Source organism: Augochlora pura, chromosome 10, assembly GCF_028453695.1.
Source record: "Augochlora pura isolate Apur16 chromosome 10, APUR_v2.2.1, whole genome shotgun sequence".
Classification (NCBI taxonomy): Eukaryota; Metazoa; Arthropoda; class Insecta; order Hymenoptera; family Halictidae; genus Augochlora; species Augochlora pura.
In genome coordinates this window covers 5,939,812-5,964,057 of record NC_135781.1, presented here as the reverse complement: position 1 = coordinate 5,964,057, position 24,246 = coordinate 5,939,812, and the positions used below count along the sequence as shown (strand labels likewise).

The 24,246-nt window shown below is 47.3% G+C and overlaps 1 protein-coding gene across 1 annotated transcript in view; it reads left to right on the top strand.

The window, feature by feature from the left end:
* Window positions 1–24,246, top strand: part of LOC144475982 (lachesin) — a 55,325-nt gene that overhangs the window by 2,468 nt on the left and 28,611 nt on the right. The window contains exon 2 of the mRNA XM_078192473.1: window positions 5,822–5,949. Within this exon, the coding sequence (XP_078048599.1) occupies window positions 5,823–5,949 (127 nt within the window). The 5' untranslated portion in view covers window position 5,822. The remainder of the gene's footprint in view (window positions 1–5,821; window positions 5,950–24,246) is intronic.

Genomic DNA, 24,246 nt, shown 5'->3' with positions numbered 1-24,246 from the left:
TGTCAACGGTTATCTTCAAAGCAGGGAGGGGGGACGGGACAGCATTGTAATCCCGGGTGTAACGTTCGTAATCGTCCGGCCCGGGTCGGCGAAGTTGTTTCGCAAAAACGGACGCTGGCTTTCGGAGCCGGCATCGTAGATAATTAATCTGTTTCCCCGGAGGACGGCCGTGTATTTGCATAGGTACGCGTATGCAAATGGTAAGCGGCCGCCTCTTCCTCTCTCTCTCCGGCCGCCCCCCGCCTGAAATTATTCTTCGGGACCAGGACAGGGCGATCGCCGTCCTACGGCGAAAATCTACCTGTGGGACTTTTCCGCGCGTCCGGTACGGAATTAATGTCGAATGTAAAACCGGGGGAGAGGGGCCCCCATTCGTTTTCGCGACGATTTAAATAACTTTTTCAATTGTTCCGTCGTCGAGACGTCGCGCGTTCGGACCCGTCTCCGTCGCTTAACCGACACCGGAAGAAATATAAATTATTCTCGAGGCATCGGGGAAATTTCGCAACCGCCGCTGCCTTCGCCGTTGAACTCGGAGGAACGGCAACGGCGGCTGCGATGGTATGGCATGGCGGTGTAATCGGTCGGACAACGGGGGAAAACAAAAGGGAGAGATGGATCGCGATACGCGGAAACGAGAAACAAATGTTTCGGCCGTCCGAGAAATTTCGCGAGAGTCCGAATAGCATCGGAACGGGAAACGATCGGGGAGAGGGCCGTTTTGTTCCCGTTCCCGTTCCCGTTCCCGGTCTCGTTCCCGTTCACGATCACGGTCCCGATCTCGATACTACCAGCCGCGACGCGAGAGAGGCCCCCCTCGGTTGCCCGCCAGTAATTAATGCCTGGCGAGAGCGGCGCCGCGCGGTTCTCGGACCCGGGGAAGGTCCGGAAAAATTACGGGTTCGCATTTCCCTTGATTATCCGGGGGGTGCTCCTCGGGAAAACGGTATCAGTCGTTAAAATTCCCTGGCTCGCCGAGATTTAAGCCGCGCTTAACGCCGTCTCAGCGTAACGAGGGCAAAACGAGAAATTGCGATTTTTTCTTTTTTGTTTTTTTCTCTTTTCCTTTCTTTTCTTTTCTTTTCGAGGATTAGTAAATCATCGGGAAAAGGGACGCGTCCGCGATCCACGAAATTTCTCCCCTCTCTACCGCGACTCGAGAATCGAGATCAACTTATTTCCAGTACAATGGCGAGCGGGGGCCGGCAGGCACGACGAGCCCTCCCGCTCCTGCCTCTCCTCCCCCTCCTCCTCCTCCTCCTCCTCCGTTTCTCTCCGATTCGTTTTTTTTTTCCTTGTTTCCCCGTCCCTCGGCGAGGCTTTTAAATCGGTCATAACGTTTGCGCGATTCTTTCCCGAAGAGACAATGTTTGCGAGCAAACAGTTGATCGCGGTAAACACGCGGAGAAGGGTCGGAAATGGAATCTCGGCTCGAAAAGTGAAATCCCTCTCGACCGGATCCTTCCATTACCAATCCGGCCCCCCCCCTTCCGAGGAACACGGGCCGAACGAGAAGAACGAAAATCCGATTTCCTCGTGTCGCTTCGCGGCCGGCTGCCGACTAATCGACGAACCGTGCCAATAGACGAACGAGCATAAACACGCCGAGCGTCCCGGTGAATATGCAGGCACGCCGCGAACCTTGCGTTTCTTCTTCTTTTATTCGTTCGAATCCAGTTGCCGGTGGGAATCGTGTTATTACGGAACCATATCCTTATCGTAAACACCATTAGCTTTCTCGTGCGTTCCGAGTGTCGCCGGATCTGGATAGATCGTTTACCTTCACGGCGAATTCGGTGCCGCAATTATTGGCTTCGCACCTTTCCACGGTTATCGGCGTACTGCGGATCTTCGTATAAAATAAAAAAAAAAAAACCTCCGCATCGGTTGCAAGCGACGGAGACCGCGTGAATATTTATATTCGGTGTCGTGCGATTTTAATGAGTTACAAAAAGACCGTGAATTTTATGCATTTATGACAAGAACGAACGCGATATTGGTACGATATTTACAACTTGTCAACTGTTACAGGGGGAAAAATTTTATTTTCACCGAATTTTTCTGTTCCTTTCGTCTCGGAATAATTTTTTATTTCGCACAAAGATCCGCGGTCCGGTTATAAATAATGTAGCAATATTTAAATATAAAATTTAAATTATTAAATATAAAATATATTAAATTTGCCGAGCGGCGTGAATATTTTCCGTTTCGTTCTCTGATTTTTATCATAAATGCATAAAACCCGCAATCTGGTTATCAGTTTTTCTTGTTCTGCTTTTTATCTCGTCTCGTCTCGAACGCCCATCGGGCGCCGTGCTATTTTAAAACAAGAGACTCGTAGCGCGTTATACGTCGAGAATAACGGGATATGATAGGATTTCTAGAAATGTTATTATTATTCATTTATCAACGTGCATGTTACCCTTTATGTGGCCGTTAACAGTAGGGATAAAACGATGCGTGGGAATATATTTTATTAAACAATACATTTAGTGAAAGGACGTTCGGATTCTATACAACATAACAAAATTTACGTTAATAAAACAATATTCGGCAGTCGACGTTTGAAAGATTTCAACGAACCAAAGTCGACATTTTCGTCACGGCAGTTAGAATCTGTGACAGTACAGTTTATCGGATTATATGGACTATAATTAATTTTGCATATGGTTGGTTGAATCGAGATTTTGAACTGAATTCGCCTAAGAGGAGAACTAAAATATATTTCACCAAGAATAGTCAATATAGTTGTTAACTCTTTGCACTCGACTGATGACTCAGACACGTCATTTTCAATTGTTATATAACGTTTCAAAATAAAATTTATATATTTCATAAAATTCAGTTATATTCCAAAAACAGTTAAAATTTATTGTAACAGTCAATATGTTCAAATTCATATTTAGAAAATACATTTAGGTTATAGGACATTAAAATACTGTAAGTCATAAAAAGTATCTTGAATTCGAAGTTAAAATGGCTGAAGCAAATATTGGACTGCAATTTATCGACGTTTTAAAATTCGTTACCGAAGCAGATAGGAATAAACGTAATTATTAAAAGCCATTGGTCGTCACAGCTTATATGTACAGAACCGGATAAATGTTAACATCACCTGAATATAGTTGGACTTCTTTCCTACCTCAGCCGGGTTCCGAGCGCGTCGGGTGCATCGTCTTCTCGATTGCTACCGTTATCCGATAACACGTCATCGATCGTTTGTTATCGGAAGGGACTTCTTCTCGCAAATGAATAAATATCGTACATCAAACGTTATCAAATATAGGTCAGTGGAGTCGGTTACCGTGAGACGGCTAATCTCTGTGCCTTTGATTTCTTCCAAGCATAATTAACTGCGTACTTATCGCATAAGACATCTGAAATTTTCGCATACTTTTATTTTCTTCATTTTCAATGAAAAAGTGTAATACGTCTTATACGATAAATACAAAGATGATAAACCTTCTACAATACTTATTGAATAAGATATCTTAAATTTTCGTATATTTATATCTTCTTCATTTTTACTAAAAAAAAGTGTCTTATCCGATAATTATCAAGTTAATAAACCTTTCGCTGTCAAACTGGATCAAAATGACCCATAGTGTACTTTTCGAAAAGCAAAATAAAGCAGACGATATTCTAGAATATTGAAGCAGTATTCTCTCATTTTTTCATCTAAATAACATTACTATTTCTCCAGTGAGAGTTTGAAGATTCTATAGGGTACGTGCTTTGAGTGAGAAGCGTGACAGCGGAGGTTTAATTATGACTAGGCAGCGGATTTTATGCAGTAGTAATAAAAATGGACAGGTCGTACATAAAGTAGTGAGAAGATAAAAATCAACTAAAAATGTTCATCTGTTAATCCCAACTTATTAAAATTATTTACGGGAGAAAGAATGTTGCACTTGTCTTCACCGTCCCGCGGTTGAAGCAGACGATGTTTATTAAAAATTTTATTAATTAATACAAGAATCCGCAGTGTCGATTACACAGGAAAATAAACCGAAGCAACAGCGATTGTTCCATTTAGAGTAACCGGCTCCGTTACTCCATTCGCCTGTAAAAAAACAGTTAACCTCATGCACTATAATAACTAGTCAGTCTCATGGTGAAGATTTTACGCAAGCTCTGCTAAATATATTATTCATTTCTTCTACATCGGAGTGAAAATAAATTCTTCTGTCATCAAAGTATAGGAATTAAGGTAAATAAAGAGAGAACAGGAAACAAAAATTGTCAGTTTTGTCAAATTTCCTATTAGGAAAATTATGAAGTACGATTCGTCACAGCATGAAAGGAGCGATAGTGCGAGGGGTTAAGAGATCGGCCAGCCCGGCGTCGCCGATCCAGCACTTCGCCAGCAGAACGTCCGGTCGGCATTGGTACGGAACGCGTGGATTCTGTCAGAGTCGAAAGGGTCGAGCTCGTTTCTCGCGTCATTACATTATCCGCCGGTTCGCGTCGGTCGGCGAAGCTCCGCCGAAAGAATTTTAATCATCCCGTTTCGATTCCGATTTCCCGCGTCCCCCGTCGCGGTGGTCCGGATCCAGATATTTCTTCTGGTTCGATTCCGTTCCGGCCGGCGCGGCGTCTTTCAGTCCCGGGAGAAGAGGGAAAGAGAGAGAGAGAGAGAGAGAGAGAGCCGAGAAGAAAAGATCCCCTCGGCCGGCTCCCGTTCGACGGCGCCATCGATCACGCGTCACCGAGATAAGACAAAGAGCTTATAATCCGAGATCTCGCCGAGGGAAAAGAAAGAGATTTCCCGATTCACACGTGCATGCGGGTGTTGGTACGCGCTCGCATAGACGGAGGAAAACAAGCAAGAGCAGAGTCGTAGAGACAGCCTCGGCCAAGATTGACCCTCGAACTAGAAGAGCCGCCAACGTCGAATCTCCGCGAGCTGTCCGCAGTTTTTACAAGCTACCGCCCAGCACGCGCACGATACTCGATCTTTCCATCCTCCACCCGAAACTACGAAACTACCCCGCGTCCCGCGGGGACACGCGCTGGTTCTCGAGTGCGCGCCGCGGCAAGCCGGGGACGAAGAGCCGTGGAACTTTCATTTAGTCCTGTCGTAAATAAGAAGGAACAGTTGGTCCGCGTTACACGCGTATAAGTGCGCGCGGGCGGCCGTCGTCCGACGCGCCGCTAAATCCTCTCCACCTCTCTCTCTCTCTCGTTGCGGAAATCTCTGCTCCTAAATGGCCGAGATAGTTATTTACGAGGGACGGCGTACAGGATAATTGTCCCGCGTCTCCTTGGACGAGCGTGGTTGTCCGCCCGCGGGCCGCGAAGGGGTCGGCGGACGGAGGGGTGGGGCGGAGAGTTCGTACTTTCCTACGTTTCCCGTGGCACTCGACCTCCCTGCCCCCCCCCACCCCTCCCCCGCCGGGCCAACGCGCGGACGTCGAGCACGTACATTACGCGAAATTGCGCGAACTTGGAGCGGTCGGGTTGTAGATACACGTCCCTTGACAAACGTATCGATTGAGAACGGTGGGGGGGGGGGGGGGGGGGGTGAGAGCGGGACGAAAGAAATAATAAAAAAGACGAGCGGCTGGTACGCGGGCGAGGGCGACGCCGATGGCGAGGGAGGGACAGGCGCGGGGAGGGGGAACAGGGAAGAAACAACCAGAAAAGAGAGTTCGGCGAACGCCGGGGGATGGAGGGAGGGAGGGGTGGGGGAGGACTCTGCCGGGGTAGTATCGGTGTATGGGTTTCGGTTGAAACCAGCGGGAAAGAGGATAGGCGGCGGCGGGAGGGTGAGGGGGAGTCGTTATTATTGTTCAGTTATTTCTTTTTCTTCCACTTTCAGAATGAGGGTGGCACGGCTATTACTGTGCTACGTACTTCTCGAAGACTACAGTACCAATCTCGGCGGGGCTGCAATTACCAGCGACGCCGTGCGCCAGGACGCCTCTGCGACGAATCCCACGCTGGCAGGTACATATACCTACGCTTCTATACCTACGTATATCCCCACGTCTATCTCTACGTCCCTATGTGTATCGCCCCGTTGTGCCCTGCGTCTATGCCCGTGTGTCCCACGTCTGGTGCCCGTGCGCCCGCCGTTTCACATAACGTGTGCCGGCACGGGCGAGCGTGGATCGCGAAACGCATTGTTCCCACTCGAAAACGCGTGCGGCAGGCGTGCCGCCGCGAGCCGAACGGCTTTCGACGCGCGAAGTCTCGCGGACGTTCCGCGACGATCGCGGAACACGGTGCCATCCTCGGAACCATCCGACGCGGCGCAACGCCTCAGTTATAGCGTTCGCGGATATTCGAACGGTTTAACACGTTCTGAAAATTCCAGATCGGTGTTTTATCGCTTAGATTTGTTTTTTTATTGTTCTTACCATTTTAAATTAGATAGAGCAGCGATCATGGATTCGTAGAGACTTGAATAACGATAGAAATTTTTTAAAACTGGAACAAATGGCCTGAACTGTTTTAAAGTGCAAGGACATTGGGCAATGGGTGTAATATCTCTTTTAAAGGTAAAAATAAAATTGGAGAAAGTTGAGACAAAGTACTATAGTCATTGCTTAATAGACTAGTTCTTCTGTTATCTAAAAAGAATCGAAGTTGTTTATTCCGATTTCAGAAAAGTTGTACCGTTTTTCAACTGTCCTTGACCACTTAGCTGAGTTGATCTATTTTTGTAAGAGTAATTTCGTACGCGTTTTTTCGCTAACATTGGAGGCAATTTCTTTTGAGAAGCTGTTATAGAATTATTCTAATGTGAGAAAGTTATAAATAAGTGTTTATAAAAAAATTTTGTTTGAAAACAAATCTAAAAGATATAAAACGAATATTCAATTTCCGGCATTAAGTAAAATAGATTACTGTCACATTAGGATCGACATGGAGACCAAATAAATCTGTAAGAAATATTTTCAGAAATACATACCAAAAAATTGTTGAACAAAGCTCGTTTATATTATAAATACTATAAATATCCGTTAATGGTACAGTTCAGAAGATGGCCCATAAACAGCGAGATGGTTCCCAGAATAAGACAGTCCGCGGTCCCTTGAATATTTCGACGATGCATACAAAGGGAATACGCTTATAAGTTACGTCTAAGCCGTGCAAATGGAATACAAGAGTCAAACGACTCTTTAGCCCCTTAACCTACGATTTAGGTTCGAAGATGTTGGACCGAAATCGTATACAAGCTCGCGCAGCGTTCGGGTAATTCGCACGACTTGTGTAACACGCTGATCGGGCTATGCCCGTAATATTTACGTATGGCCCGACCATCGTACGCGGGCTCTGCCCGTCATCGTAGGTTAAGGGGTTAAAAGTGATCAACGTCGTTCGAGGTACGATTTAACCAATTCGCTGCCAAGGACGTGTATACTCGTCTTTGGCAGGGTGTCACGCATTGCCAGGACGAGTATACTCGTCCTACTTTAAATATATTTAAATATATTATAATATATTATTATATTATATTTACATTATTATAATATATTATAACATGCAGGCTTTTGAATTAGCAAATTTTTTGTGGCCACAAACATAAATATAAACATGTAAAAAACTTGAAGAAATACTACAAATAAAATTTTTTACAAAAATAATACTTTATTTCTTATAGAGAATGATAAAATATAAATGATGAAATATAAATGGCAATGGGAATGACTTCGTATAATTTAGGCTTGGCAGCGAATGGGTTAAGCAGTTAAATGGCAAAAAGGTGAGCGGTCTAGCATCCCGTACAATATCGTCGCGTGTACGTAATTGCGTAGCCACGCAATCTTGCGCAACTTACGCGACCCGAGCGTACGCACCGTTGTACAAGGATCCGACGACGACCGTGACACACGGCAACGATACGGGGCAAAGATACGAAACGGGCGGATACGCGGCTGAAAAGGTTGAGTCGCGTTAACAGGACCACGGTTGCGTCGCGGGTCGTGCGGCTCGTGTCCCGGGGTAAGATGTCTAGATCCATTACGAACTACAACCGCGTCCGCGTGTAATCGCGAACCGCCCTGCGGTAGTCCGTTATCCAATTCCGGACTGTTGCATTCTCCGGCTAATGAGTAATCAACGGAACGTCGCGTTGCGCGAGTAAATTACGAGGGGTGAGCGACGAGCGACGAGCGCCGCGACGACTAGGAACTATGGAGCCGTCCGATTTTGCGCGCGGGTTTCCGTTCGCCGCAATCGACGCCAATGGGCGACGAAGTCGGTACCCCGACTTTCTTGTCCCGTCGAATTCTCGAGGAACGGCCGTCGAATGAATTTCGTTTCGCGTGCGAGGGTTGTCGCGCGCGCGCCGGGACCGCCGTGTTCGAGCCGGCGAAACTTTAGATTAAACCCGGGGCGGCGGCGCGACGCCGAGCATCGCGCCCCGCGCGATTGCGATTGCGATTTCGCATACTCGCGTTCCGCCCCGCGAGGCTGTGCTGGAAAGTGATTTGCGCGAGATTCGCGATCGAGCTACGACCGGCAATTACCGGCGAGCACCGGGTGAATCAGTTTCCTCGGCAAATGGGACGCGGGCGTCGCGCGCGTATTCCATTTCGCCGACGGGACGGGACGGGACGGGCCGGGACGAGCCGGGACTCCGAAATCTATAAATCGACGCGCCTCTTCGCGATGCCGACGCCGGGTAGCGGAGCGAGGCGGCGAGAAAAAGCTGCGAAATAAGGAACCGGGACAAAGTGGTTACCGGTGTAACGTTCTCTCTGCCTCGATCTCTCCTTCGTCCTTTCTCTCTCTCTCTCTCTCTCTCTCTGCCTCGATCTCTCCTTCGTTCTTTCTCTCTCTCTCCGCCGCTCCCCGAGCCGTGAATCCGAAAGCCGTCTCTGAAATAGTGCTAAGGCGGAGCGTCTTTATCGGCAAACTTTTCTCGTGAACATTGTCGGGAGGAAGCCGCGTTTACACCGATTCTCGGGTATCTCGCGAAGATCAGAGTTCCCTGGAGCGAGGCGGCGCGCGCGCGGAGCGGACGAACAAATGTTCGATACGATGTATCAAGAAATAAAGGAACAACACCCCCGAGACAAATTGCTGCGACCGTAGCGACCGTTGCGCGACGGCGGCGGCGGCAGCGCTTTCCCATTGAATCCTTGCGAAAGCTCCGCCGCGCTCTTTCCTCTCCTCCCTCGTATCTTCGGCGGAGGAATTTCTTTCGGTCGATCGACTCCGGTGGTGGTTCGCCGCGGTGTGTCGATCGCGCTGGACGAGCCTATTTATCGGCGATTACGCCGATAGAGGACAGGCATTTTTCCACGGTAAAAATCGCGACCGTGCAACCGCGGGTTGAATGAACGCGCTCTCTCGCAGGTGGCCAGGTGGGCGGATGGTCAGGTGGTTGGATGGGCAATGGATAGTAGGCAGGCAAGCAAAAGCACGCGGAGGCCGAGGAAAATGCGACGCGATGTAATCGATGCCGTGCCGTGCCGTGCCGTGCCGTCGCCGTCGCTGATGAAAACTACGATCGGGTTACTCGAGCGAGCAATGTCCGCGCGAAGTCGCCGCGGTAATTAAACTCTTTGTCAGGATCGGTCCGGCGCGGCGACACCGCCACGGGAAACCGATGCGGCAAATAAAAGAGGCGAACAAAATAGAAGGAAAATCTAGGCTAGCCGGCTGGTCGACGGAGCATGGTGCAAAAATGATCGCGAGCGAGCGCGCCCGCGCGCGCTCTCGTCCTACCCCTGCTCGGAGTAATGCGCTTCTCCACTCCTCCGCCCCCTTTGCTCCCTCTCGGCTCCCACAGTTTGCTACGCGGGTCGCGCGGCCGGGCAACAGGGTCGCCGGATTTCGGCATTTAGCCGCGATTAGTTATCATCGACGCGCACGCGAGCCAAACCCGTGTGATCGTTTGCACGGGCAGTCCATTGTCATCGGCGACCGTGCGCTCTCGTTTAAAATGCGATTCTATCTTGGCATCATTATTTCCGCTGTTATTTTTTTCCTATTTATACAGTCCCGATGCACTCGTTCGTGTTTCGGTATGCGCGCAGAGAATGGCTAGAAAGCTGATCGTATTTGGGATAAATGTGACAATTAAAGTGATCTCGAAGTTTACGACGAATTAAATAGCCTTATTTATATAAATATCGAACTTCTTGAAACGTTTTAATTTCACGTTGACGTCTAATATATTTGTATGAATTTTGGGCTACGATTTAAATATGTAAAGAACGCAAGATATTTTTCATTAAATTTACAAAATATTTTCTGAGCGAGTTTTACTGTCCCCTCGAAAAGGATGGCAAGTTAATATCTGTGCGTTAATCTAGTTACTGTGAGTAAATTTCTAGACTAATCTAGTTATAACTAATCCAGTTAAGCTGCTCCAATTATTGTGATCAGCTCTGCGTAAAGAATCCTATAATAAATATGTAAAAGCAGCAAATGTTTCGTGCTAAATGTTTGAGTATAATTTGTTAGATATGTTTCAGTGCGTGTAAAATTATTCAAAGGAGGGGAAAAATTTTTCAATTAAAAACGCTTTTGTTAAAAATTAATGCACGACGGGAAACTGACACGGGTATTTTACAATCTACTGGAAATACATATGGAAAAAAATCAGCTCCCTCATAATGAAGGAAAATCTAAAAGTATGTACATTCGCGGATATGAAAACTATCTCCGTACGCCTCGCGTGGAGATCGCCGTTATGCGCGTTTTTCAACATTTCGCAAACCTCGCGTGCCACGCAAATACGTAAAGATCCCGCGGTTTACTAATGACACACTCCGCGCTTAGTAATCACAGGCAAAAAACTAAGCGGCGACTTTCGAAATCTCGGCGGCCTCGGGAGTGGGTTAAATAGGATCGAAGCCGACGTCCGATCGAGAGCGGATACTTGTAACCTGAATTATTATTTATTTCCTACTCGCTCGAGTACAAACCGTCGAAAAGAGAAACTGAGACCGAAGCTAACGGTGTTCCGCGGCGATCTAATTAGCCATGACGATTACGCGATCGTATATGCGGCAGGGCTGCCACTGGGTCGAATTGCAGTATGGTACGGAATAACTGGCAGTTTGAAATTGCCGCTTTTCACGGTGACAAAGTTAATCGACAATTGTACTCGTTCCACTGTTTCGAAATAACCTAACAAATGGTTATATCGCTGTAATTAATTTTACCATTCCCTCTTTCCAAGTTAATCACTTCTGTCTACAAGCTAGGCAAGCAACAATTGGAAATAAATTACTATATATATATATATATATATATATACGTGGCAGCGTTTGACGTCATATGATCTATTTAAAAATGACGCCCGCCTTTGTTGTCCAAATTTAATCTCAGAAGGTTGTCATATCGTCTAATCTCTTCGCGGGCTACCACATTTTTATCATAACTTCTCAAAACAAAGCATTTACGGACTTTTTGTTATATAAAATAATAGTTTTATTTTCATTTATCGGACGGAAAATATGGAACACTCTGTGTGTACTGTGAATTGACGAAAAAAGAATAATTAGAATCGTTGGGTTATTCGTAAAGTTCGAAGATCTGGTGTTACAGCCAGTTATCCGTATCGCCCCGCAAAAATGAAAAGGGCAAACAGGTGAAACAAACTCGGTAATCTCGGGGACACTCGTAGTTGTTCGGAGTCGGACGGAAATCCCGAGGAGGGCAAAGGTTCGGTCCCCAGCTCGCGCTAGCTCTCCGATCGCTGCGTTTCAAGTTTTTGGAAACGGAAGAAGTTTGCCCGGAAGACAGAGAAGGTCGGGAAGGTCGAAGGTTTGCGACCGAATAGCAGGGAAGGGGAGGCCGCCGCGACGACGCTCGAGCGTCCCGGAAGTTGAAGTGGCTCCACTCGGCTCGCTCCGCCCCGCTCCGACCCGCCGCGAGAACCCGGTTCGGCTCGGGTCGCGTCTTGGGCTGCTTTCTGGGCCCGAGCCGGTTACTTCGCCAACTTTTTCCTTTGAGGATGAAAGATATTAATTAAACTGTCACAGACACGGTATCGGGGAGCCTCTAACTTTATTTCGCCACTTACAAGTTTACCACTTGAGCGCGGCGCGCGACGCGCGTGCGCCGCCGGAGGTGGTAACCGACGGCGATCCTCGTCCACCGTCGAACCGATCTTATCCCGTAAGCATGCCGACCCGTCGCCGTCGACGCGAACGTCGCCCTTGGTTATGAATGCGAAGTGACCTCCCCGGGAGACCGGCGTGCGACGCGTGACTAACGCGTTCGCCGTTTCTCCGGATCGGACGTCCGCCGTCCGACCACTTCGCAACGGATCTCTCGGAAACTGAACCACTATGTCAGGATTCTCGAGGCCCCGACCGCCTGCCGAGAGTGCCGCCTCCCTCCGAGTGCAACCCGGCGAATCGAAAGTTTCGCGAGAACGTGGAAAGAGTGGACGAAACTCGCAACTTTGTCCTTCCTCTTCCGCCGAAGCGAGCCAGACAGCTTTTTTCGGCCTCGATAAGCTCGTAACCGGCAATCCATTCGTCGGGCTGCTCTAAAATCGCATTACAATCGTCGAGAAGCGTGCAACACGGATACCTCGCATAGTCTCTCACTACGCAGACACAATAATGCCATGACTATACACAATATTGTCAGATCTCGGATTAATGTCCCTTCAAGAACGTCGAACAACGGCAGACCTCTTGTTGCCATATACTACAATTAATCGGCTTACCGCGACTTCCGAAGTTCTACAATTGCTAAATTTTCATACCGTCCTGCAACGATGTAATAAACATTCTCTTTTTCTTCTTCCCACTTGTGGAACTACGTTTGGAGAACGTAATTGCCTACATCGTATTCGTAAGGATGCTAACCGTTGTTGCGACTCTACGGACGTCTGTTGTACTTCACTTTTCCGCTTCAACCTTTTATAAATAAAGTTTTTCGTAACTAAATTACGCAAATAAAGTTTTTCGTAACTAAATTACGATTTTCTCTTAATATATATATACGTCCAGTGCACACATCGATCAACTCCACTTTTTGAAGAATCTTAAATTTAAGTGTCAAAGCGCTTGATATAGTCATAACTTTTTATATTTATAATAACTTTCCTGAATAATAAAGATTAACACCATTGAACGGCAAAATTTTCTTTGGCCACTCCACCAGTCATATAAAAACTGTAACATTACCGACGATTATTTTTTGGCTATTCTTTCTTGTTGATTTTATACATCGTTAAATGAAAGCTATATCTGTATTTATGCATTCTACATTATATATGTGAATCTATGTTATAACAGGAATTTTAAAAATCAATGTACATCATTTCATCGCGTTTCTCAACTTTTTGTTTTATGGAGTTAGTCGATGTGTGCACTGAACGGCTCACATAGTACTAATAACATATATTCTTTTCTTAATATATTGTATTAGTACACACTTTCACCTGAATTGTTTGCTTTAATAAATAATAAAACAATTGAGTAAAGCACGAGCCATTCGCGAAAGCCACTATAGTGGCGCGTAGTGTCTAAAAGGTTAAACGTAAACGTGATAAGACATATGTACTTGACTTTACTGTAATGCCAGAGTGATTCTACGTGAAATAAGAATCTTTGGTTCCGGAGCTCTGGTTTCGAGAAAGTCGACTTTAAAGCGTTCCGACCCGTAAGTGCTGAGAAAATAGTAATGATGATAATAAATCTGAGGCTGACACCGACGAAAGGAGTTCGTCGCGCGAGCGAACGAATCCGGTTGCCGACGTCTTCGGCGGCGCAGGCGGATCACGGATAGCCGGGGCCCGCCGAGCCCTTCCGCGAAAAGGTCGAGGCTCCGCCGAAACGTGCCGGTCCGTGGAAAAGATAAATTGTCCGAGATTAACCGATTAAGGAAGCTCGCCGTTGATCCATCGAAACGGCGAGAAAACGGTGTCTCCGGCGATTTCACGGGTACGCGCGGCGACTATCATTTATAACGACTTCTCGGCGCTCTGCTGACTCGTCGCGGTTTTATTAACTCTTCCCAGGCTCGACCGTTAACGGCGGCCAGATATTGCGCGCGGCGTTCTCGGCCGTGCGGGCGCGCCGCGGCCGCCGTTCGTCCTTATTTTTCCTTTGCGCGAGATCGATTATCCGTGAAAGTATCGCAACCACCTGTCCGTCTACCTGCCAACCGGGAAGACCGGATCAAAGGGATCCTTTACAAATCGCATGGAGCACCGGGCTACCTCCGTGTCGGGAGTCGGGAGTCGCGAAGCCACGCCCATTCGGAGCGGGCTACGCGAAAGATCAAGACGGACTTTATCGTCATTGTCGTACAGTGTGTCCGGAAAAAGTTCCGACGAAATTTATAATACGTGTCGCGGAGATCAAACGGATGAAAAATTGTGCCGACGAACTTACGTCTGAGAACGCTTTATTGGAAAGATATAAGCTCTTGAAGATATTTATGATTTATTGTAGCGGCTCTAATAAATGGACGAAAATTCCTTCCGCCGCAGAAATACAGGCTTTCGTTCGTCGAAATGGTGATTTATCGAATATCCCGTCTGTATTGGAAATAATAATAAATCCATTCCCAGTGCATTTCCAAAATGGATCATCTGCTGGCTATCCTATTTTTGTAAATCGACGTTTATAGAAACGTCGGCCGGGCATATCATTTGAATGAAGCATTTCCGTACGGTTTATACGAACTAGACAGAAGGTTTAATGAATGGACAGCAAGTATATGTGAACATTTTTCGCCTATTTTACTTTAGTAACGAGCTTAATAGTACAAGCTTAGTACCCAACCTTTCTGGACATTTTTATATGGCGTATAAATGTCATAGAGTTTAATAGTAATAAATGCAACTTTATGAGGTTCTCTAGAAACGGCGTCCCTCCTTCATTTAGTTACCATCCTGGCGAAACTTTATTAACTGTAAAGTCGAGTACAAGTGACCTCGAAGTAACGTTTATCTCATCCTTGTCATTTCATATCTTCTTATATACCCATATATTCGTATATACCCTATATACAATGAATATACATTCATTGCATTAAAAACGTCTAAATCCCTCGGTTTCATCTTCGGTAGCAATCTTAAGGGACCGCAAACAATTTTACATTTATATCGCATCAATTGCGCCCCCGATATTTCAATATGCTTCGTCGATATGATTTCCTAATACCATGACGAATACGTACAACAGTGAAGGCACTCAGCATAAGCTCCTTCGTTTTATTGCCTTTAAAATGGGTCAACCGTTTTCGCGATTGGACCATCACCATGGTCTACTAACATCCTCGATGGACAAACGCTCTCTTGAATCCCGAACAATCATTGTCGACCTACGTTTCATGCGCAAAGTTGTGCACGGTATGACCAATAATTCCAGCGTTACTCGGCTTGTTAACTTCAATGCTCCTTCTCGTTTTGTTGGGTCAGCCCTTCAGAGCCTCGTTCTATTCGTCGAGATTCAGGGCGGTCGACCCTTTTTTGCGAGTCATTTCAATTCGTTAAAAACGGCGATAGGATGGGCGCATTTCGTAGCCAATGTTACAACATTTAAAATAAATCTTGATAAACTGATCAATAGACTGGGGGTTTTATGTATTTAAAAAGAAAAGAATATTACATCAATCAGTGTACACGTTTGGAGAATTTAGAAACTTTTTTGTATGATTTATAACTAGTTACAATTATCAAGAAAAGGAAGAAATATTTCTGTTGAGCCTGTGTTTCGCATAAAAATTAGCAGGGTGCGAAATAAGACATGCCTTTGTTCTGTTGTTGTAACAATGGCTATATAACCAGTATATAAATAAATTAAATAAAATTAGATTGAATTAAATTAAATCAACTTCGGTTAAATCTAATTAAATTAAACACAATTAAACCGAGACGAGTTAAATTAAACCAAAGCGAATCAAATCTGGTTAAATTAAAAGAATGGAATTAAATCGAATTAAATACACGCTTACGCCAGGCAACTCTCGAGATGGATCACCGTGATGCTTATGCCGATTAGATTCGCAAACATTCCGTTTGCCGCTCGTCGTATGTAGTCCACGGGGTCGAAATGCAAGGGTGCGGTAGGGGCGGGAGGGTGAAGGCGAACGGCGCTGGAAGACGAGGGTGGAAGCGGCGGCGGTGGGGGGCGGAGGTTCGCGTTAATTAGCAGCGAGTAACGCAGACGTACGTAGCTACGTGACCACGCGTGTAAGGTATGAGGGCTGGAATGCGATATTTCCGATTCCATGCTCACGTACCCGGTTGTAATCACCTTGCGCCTTAAGGACACGCGCCACTGCGGCCATACGTGCGCCGGCAACGTATTATAGGACGAAGGTGGCGCGTGAGCGGAATTTCGCGAACCGCGGCGCTATGCGTGCACAAGGAGGACAGAGAGAGAGGCGCGTCAACTGTCACCGTCTCGTCTCGTCGAGGATGAAACTTTCAAATGGAATTTCGCGTTTGGGCTCGCGCTAGTGCCTCGCGCTAGTGCCTCGCGCTAGTGCTCGCGCCCTCGCGAATCCACTGATCCTACAAGACCCAGCTACGCCGGATAAAACAGTTTCGGAAGTTCGGGAGCTTCGACAGACTCGCCGATACTCTTCCGCGGCTTTCGAGCGTCTCCCCGACTTGTTCGCGCTAATTGCAAATTGCCAGGCGTCGTGTTGTTTTTCGAAACGGTCCCCTGGAAATTCGAAGACGACACCGACGACGGGAGCGGGACCGGCTCCACGTTGCCGTGCCGCGTGGAATATACAGATATTAGACTTTCGGATGAGCGCGCCCGACTACGCTTTCTACCGACCCGCCCCCGTCCCCGCCCCCGTCCCGTCCCGCCCGTCCGGCCGACACCGTTTTCGTTCTATTCGAAACGATTCAGCGGCTCGGAACGCGCTAATATTTCCCTGGCTCCGATCCCCGCTATAACTAATCCCGGATTTCAATCTGTTGAGACCGTCTGCCGCGGGGACAACAGCCAGCGGACTGCTCTCGCCCGTCTCTCGGCTCGCACTCTCGCGCGCCTCTCCTAAAGAAAAGCATTTAGTTGCAAATTCTCGGGGCCGACTTTAATAAACTTTTTTCGTTCCTCGTATAAAGAGAGAGAGAGAGAGAGAGAGAGAGACCCGCTAGCTACGTCCCGTCGTATCAAGGGACGAGGAAGCGTGAGGCGAATCGCGAGAGCATGCCGTACACCTTCCTCCACTTTGCTCTCGTTCGCGCGCGTGAGCAGCTTTCCATTATGCACACAGGGTGCTCTTGAAATACGCTCGACTCGCAAACCGAAACATTCGCCGGACCGTTCGCGGGATAACGGGCAACGAATCGGCACGCAGCCACGCTTCTTACGCGATACCATTTATATTCTTTATTAATGATCCGTCCGGTTGTCCAAGTCTCAGCCGTTCCCCATTACTTTCGAACGACTGCAACATTTTTAACATCGTTCCTCGCTTCTCGCGATTCTTCCGCGCTACGGATCGCGCTCCGGACATTGGAACATTGTTGTCGTATAAACGGAATTATGATAAATCTGAAGAAATCGCGACTTGGTCTGATTTCATTCATTTATTCGCGGGGAAAATCCCTTTGGTACGAGAAGGGGTGGATACGTAGGGGGGAGGAATGTAAAACTTGTACGAAGGGACTGTTATGGCTTAAAACGATTACTGAAGCGATTATTGTACAACGTGCTGTAATGACAGTTTTAAATTCTCTAGGGATTCTTTAAACATTTCTGATTTTCCGTGTACGGTCGGGCGATCGTATTGTCTAGCTATACTTATTTGTAGACACTATTATTATTATTCTTTATTAACGGACTAGTAAAACCGTTTCGTGTTACATAGAGGTTGTATATATACATAGTCCGGAATACATTTGAATAATATAAATTCAAAATCATAATATAAGAGTGTGTCATGAATTAATTACAGAGGGTGTGTTTCAATGGCTAGAGTTGCTGCCTTTGTAAATTGGCTCAATGAATTGCCAAAAAAGTCGATTTTTGGACTAAGTTTATTAGCTGTTCGTAATGCTCTCGTTATACAGTTTTGAGATCCTAAATTGGTTTTAAAGTGAAAAATTATGAGCAAAGAACAAAGACAGAGAATCAACGAATCAATGGTTTTGATAAATAATTCATGAAGCTGCAAATGTGTCTATTTAATAACTTATTGTATAAATGTATCAGCCAGCCAAATTTCTTTGCAATTATTGCAAGCTATGTCTGATGCATTCCTGGCAAGGTACGGATCTTCTAAGCTCGGATATTACATGGGAAACTGCGATCATGTCTATGAACTGGAGCACACGCTTCGGACCCACCCCGTACGTGTCAGGCTGTGCGTCGCATGTCTCGTGTCTCGCATCTCGCACCGCGACCAAGTAGTTATGCAGTCGGGAAACCTCCGCGTTCCGCATGTGCGATCTTACTAATTTCCGGGATCGAAACCCGTCCCAGGAGGTGGGTGACGCCGCGGAGGAGGAGGAGGAGGAGGAGGAGGAGAGGGCTGGAGCGGGTCGACGAGAGGGACCCGGGGACACGGCCGCGAATTCGATTAATTAAAGTTCGAATTCGCGCTGGTTCTGGGCTCGTGGAAATGGAATTATCGCGGCGGTGGCGACTTTGTGCCATCGACGTTTTCGCGCGTCCTGCGGGCTATGGGGTCTCTGCAGCAGTGCCGTCGCGCGGGCCGAGGGCCGTGGCGGGCCGAGGGGACAAGGGGCGCCGGAGGTGGTTCCCCGAGAGGGAAAGGGGACAGCTGGGGGTGCCGCGACGCTAAGCGACGCGAGCTGTAACAGCTTGCGACTTTGAACGCGGCGGAGAGATGAGACCGAGAGTCGGGGTTATATATTTACGGGTCTCCCCACCCCCGCGCTCCGTCTAGCTCCTACCAGCTCTCCGCGAAGAAAAGTTTCGCGCCGGAGATTCAAGCCGTGAGAATTTAAAGTTCCACGAATCTGGGTAAGAACGAGAGACTTTGCCCTCGACTCCGGGAACGTCGCCGCCCGCCCGTTTCGATAATCCGTTTTGGTACGGTCCCCGTTCGACCCGTGGGGCAACACCGGGACGCCGCGGCGGCGCCCGGCGAGCTGCCGAATCGCCGAACAGTTGAACCGTCGAACAGCAACCGCGTCCGCCGAACCGTGTTCCGCGAGCGTTTATCGTCCCGTAGAATCACACCCTGCCAGGATTAATCAAATAGTTATTCGGTCCGCGCGCGGCTTTCGTCGCGGTTCCCTCCCCCCCCCCCCCCCTCCCTTTTTGCCTGGCAAACCGCGCGCTGCCGCGGCGCCGTTCGGAGTCGTTCGAACGCTTTCGGTTGCTCGAAAAAATATTCGATCACGTAATTTCAGTTTACCCCGTAGATCCGCGCGTCTACGGACATTTGTCAAGCAAATCCTTTTGTCGATCGATAACCGGATTACCAAAGGATCCGACCGAAATCGGTTCGCCGACTTTCCTCGTAAAATCCTCCGCGGTCGCCTTCTGTCCTCGACTCCGGCGAAAATCGAAGGACGCTAATAATCGCGGTAGCGGACGAACTCGCCCGTTTCGACGCGTCGTCCCCGCAGCGCTACTTCGGCAAGAATCGGGTGTCGTCGCGACGCTACTATCGCAGAGCGCTTTTTACGCGGAGACGATTTGTTAGCGACCACGAGCCTCGGATGGATAATGCTTGAAGGGTAGCTGCGGGAACGGTCCCTTTTTTTGAGGACTGAACTCGTTATCGGAGTTGGGTAACCAGGTGTACATACTGTATATACTACGCTGTACATATATACATTTATACACACGTATACATATATATTATATATATATAATATATATACGTGTTGTACATGTATACGAGTATATATGTGCAGCGCCTGGCAAAGTGAAATGGAAGCCGAGGGTGGGCGAAGCGGAATGGGGATTTAGCATACGAATGCCCGATTGTGTTTGTGGGCTGGTACGCCGGCCTGATTTACATAGTTATTATGATATTATGCAGACGCAAAAAGATTTTTATCATCGTAGCTGTCTTTGTCGTGAAGAGAAAGAGGAGCCCGGTACAACTTGTACGACACGCGCCCCTTTTTATTCCGCGACACCGTCGAACTATCGAGTTTCGGAGCACTTGGATCCGCGCGATCTTTACACCCGATACAACGGCTTCGAAGGAATTCCATATAGGTATTAAAATCGGGTGAAGTTTCCTAATATCGGAACCTCTCGCAACGTGAGATATCCTAGCCGGTTCTCGCCGTAGGTGTCCCGAGAGTATAATGTATAACGTCTCGCGGGACGCGCAATACGTCCGATAAGGGTTAACTCGCAACTGTCGTTTCATCTGCTTCTTCGCGGTTAGATTTGACTAACTTCATGGTCAACCGTATTTATATAATAAGTTGGAATAAATCTTTGAAGAATCTCGGTGATATTAAAATAATTTTGATAATCGTGAGCGTAGAATTATTTTCAGGAATGCTATTGCGTAGCATATTAAATTCAATTATGGTGTAATAAATTTTATATTTTCAATACGCGCTAAATGGCAAGGGAAATAAATTTCTCGAAAAAGCCAAATTTTCATTGCAAAGAAGCGAAATTTCGTTACTGCATTTTCCAGTAGTTTACAAGAGAACGCGCTTTTCAATTTCAAATGTGCAACAACTTTCATTGTTATTATTATCTACCGTCATTGTTATTCGTATTCTTGTTATTTTACACTTTTATTCGTGCATCCGCTATTATTACACGTTCCGCAACAGAGGATGTAGACCGCTTACACAGCAAACAAATGCAAATAAAAAAATTAAAAGCACTTTTAATTTTTAAAAGATTAAAAAATTGTCGATTCAAATAGTTTTCAATCGACAATTGTGACGTAAAAACGAATGGTTTTTCGTATCGAGCACCTTTGAAACACCTTTACCGGAGCAAAGAACAACAAAAATTTCGGGAAGGAGAGCACGGAACAAAACAGACCGAGACACCGGACCTCGAGGTCGCGAGAGAAAGTCTCGCCCTTTGTCACCATTTCCTCGGATGTGTCTCGGAGATTCGTCCGAAGAATGTTCCCGGTTCACGATCGTTCCGGGAGACTCTCCGTTTCGAAATCAGGACGGAGCACGCGCGGCCGCTTAACGTCACCGCGGATTAAAGCGTCACGACGCATCGCGTCGGCCGCGAAGAGATACGCCGACGAAGACGTCTCTTTGTTTCGCGTGCATCCGGCCGCAGTTTACTCGCAAACTCGCGCGGCGTTGTTTTAGTTTTAGGTGCTGTTACGTATAGCCGGACAGATTTGGTCTCTGGACGAAACAGAGAACTGGACCGGGACCAAAACCGAAATTGAGATTAAGACCGAGATAAAGTTCGAGATCGAGACAGAGTTCGAGATCGAGATCGAGACTGAAACAGAGATCGAGATCGAGACAGAGTTCGAAATCGAGATCGAGACTGCGTTCGAAATCGAGATCGAGACTGAAACAGAGATCGAGATCGAGACAGAGTTCGAAATCGAGATCGAGACTGCGTTCGAAATCGAGATCGAGACTGAAACAGAGATCGAGATCGAGACAGAGTTCGAAATCGAGATCGAGACTGCGTTCGAAATCGAGATCGAGACTGAAACAGAGATCGAGATCGAGACAGAGTTCGAAATCGAGATCGAGACTGCGTTCGAAATCGAGATCGAGACAGAGTTCGAGATCGAGATCGAGACTGAAACAGAGATCGCGACCAAGTAAGCGACCAAAAACGAGACCCAGACCATGGCGCGGGAGCCGGCGGACCGACAGGCGGCCAACTTAAATTTCGCAGCGACCCGGAAATTAGGTTCACCCTTAATATCGATGTTAATTTCAGATTTCGCGCGGCCGCGCCCGCTGGCTAGGATGCACTTTCACGTTGCGCCGTGAATTTATTTGCGCATCTTCTTAACCGCCGCACCGCGGCCGCACTTTTTTCTCGCGTTTCGGGCGGCAGCGGTTGCAATCTGCTGCGCCGCCCCCGCGTTGCACGCCGCGCGTCGCACCTCGTCGCACCTCGTCGCGCCACGCCGCGGCGCCGGCACCGGTGTAACGTTTCATTTAATCTTTTACCCCTCGCGAATGGTCGTCCGGAAATTACTCGCGGCCCGCTGCCTCGAATATTTCAAACGAATTGGAATTCGAAAGAATTTCGGTGATTCCCGCAGACAGACGATCGTCGCTCGTGACACGTATATCTCGCGATTTCTCGCGGGCCCGCGGTCTCGAAGCGAAACCCCGATTAGGGAAACTGCACGACTTCAGTTTCGAAGGGGGGCACACAGTTTGCCGAGCTAATTCGCGGCGGAACCGCGCGTATCGATCGGTGTTCGATATTTTTGTAGAGAACGCGGAAGTTTCCAGGCGGCGAGCGCTCGTAGCCGCGCCGAGTTTCCGCGAGTCGAGGCGTAATAAGATATAAGTAACGACCGGTATTTCGCCCGGGAAATCGTTACGTATGCGATGATGCCGTTTCTCACTTTCCAGAACGTCGTAAACCATCGCCGTTTTACCGGTATTCCAGCCGAATCCAATTTATTTGCGAAAACTACGTACCGCCGTGTTCGGCTCGCGCGAGCGCCGGCTTCCACGCAAGCAATATTACAAGTTCCGAACGATGGAAACAAGGCAAAATGCTCTCTCTCGACCGGGATCTCTCGCCTCGTATAGCGGGGAACGTGCTCCCGGTTTTTCAACGCGACTCGCTATTCCGCAACGATCGAAAACCTTCTCTACCTGCGTTTGCCACGGATTCCTTCTTCGCTTTGAGGCTGGGATAGGAAACGCGTCGCAAAGACGCCGCTTCTCCCCGATAACGACGCATTCGAGTCCGCCGAGATCACCGGGACCTTTGTTCCCGCTTCTATTATACTTGTACCTGTGTCTTCGACGGTCTCGCGTCGAAGCAAAGTTCTCGCAGTTCTTGAGTGGTGCCGCCACCCTTCTCCTCGTATGTATCCCGTACTCCTCGTACTCTTCGTAAACACTTTTTATCTCGCAGAGAGACAACGTCGCGCCGTCGTTCTCCCCATTTTCCTTCGTGGTTTAATGTCACGTTCGCTACAAGGTTATTAGCGGTTACGCGGAGTCGTTTCAGCAAGCATCTCGGCAGTTCGTTAATTAATTTCGTTCGAATTCGAAACTCATTATACCGCACTCGCGGTAATTAATTTATACCATTCACGCATCTTCGCGTGTTTCTCTGTCTTCCTGTTTTTCATGCTTTCGTGTCTACTTTCCTGTTTACGTATTTGTGTTGCGTAATTGATTCCGTTGTATCTCTGACGTTGCCGCTGGGTTGCGTCACTCGTGTATAATAAACGATAACAATTTATTTACTTATTTATTTAACGGACACGGTACTTTTACATTTGGGAATAACAATGAGAATAACATAAATACCAATTACGAGACATATCAAATTTTAACGAGTGATCGTAGGTAAGTTTAATAAATTCGATTTAAAAGAGATCATCGATTTATTAAAGAAATTAATATTGTTTCACGTGCAATAAGATTGGCGATAATTTTAAATGCAAAGATAAGATCCGCTGTTAACCTTTTCCTGACTCGTTATAAGTTTCACCGGCTTATTCGTTTCACCGTGAGAATCTCAGGAATCGGTGCTGCACTCCAGCTAATAATTTAACAAGATACTGTTGTGCTTGCTACTGCCGTTACGTAAATAATAATAATAATAATCTTATATTGAGGAAACTGACTGAAGTAGGTCTTTGGATATTTTTATCATCCAAGTTTCCCTTAAACGATTATTCGATTTCACAGTCGCGAAGAAGATTATAACAATCTCGTCATCCTATTAGAATCTGATCTACTCCATCTTAAAGCGAACACTTCCAGCTTCCGTTTAAGCCGAGTTACGTAGAAATAGCTGTACGAAAACATCACTCTAAAACTTATCCGAATTATCGCTTTGAATTCTTGCAAATTTCCGTGTCTTTTCTTAGGTGTCGGAGGTCGTCGAACGGACCTGCCGCGCAACTTAATAATAGCGTGTAGTTTCCGCGTGACCGATTCTAATCCGTGAAACGACTGCTCCGGTCTCTTCCGGGCAATGTAGTATTTGACAAGCGATGCTTAAAGAACTGTATTGAGAAATACGTGTACTGTGTGCGGTAGAGCCGATTGGATCGATTCCGTCCCCCCATTGAAACGTCGGTTGTTCCTTTTCTGCGAAGGATTTCCCCGTCGCGACGTTCCCGCGTCGATAGACTTCGTCGAACCGAAGAATTTCGACTGAAAAAAAAAATCACGCGAACGTAGCTCCGCGCGGGTGTGTCCGACGACACGCG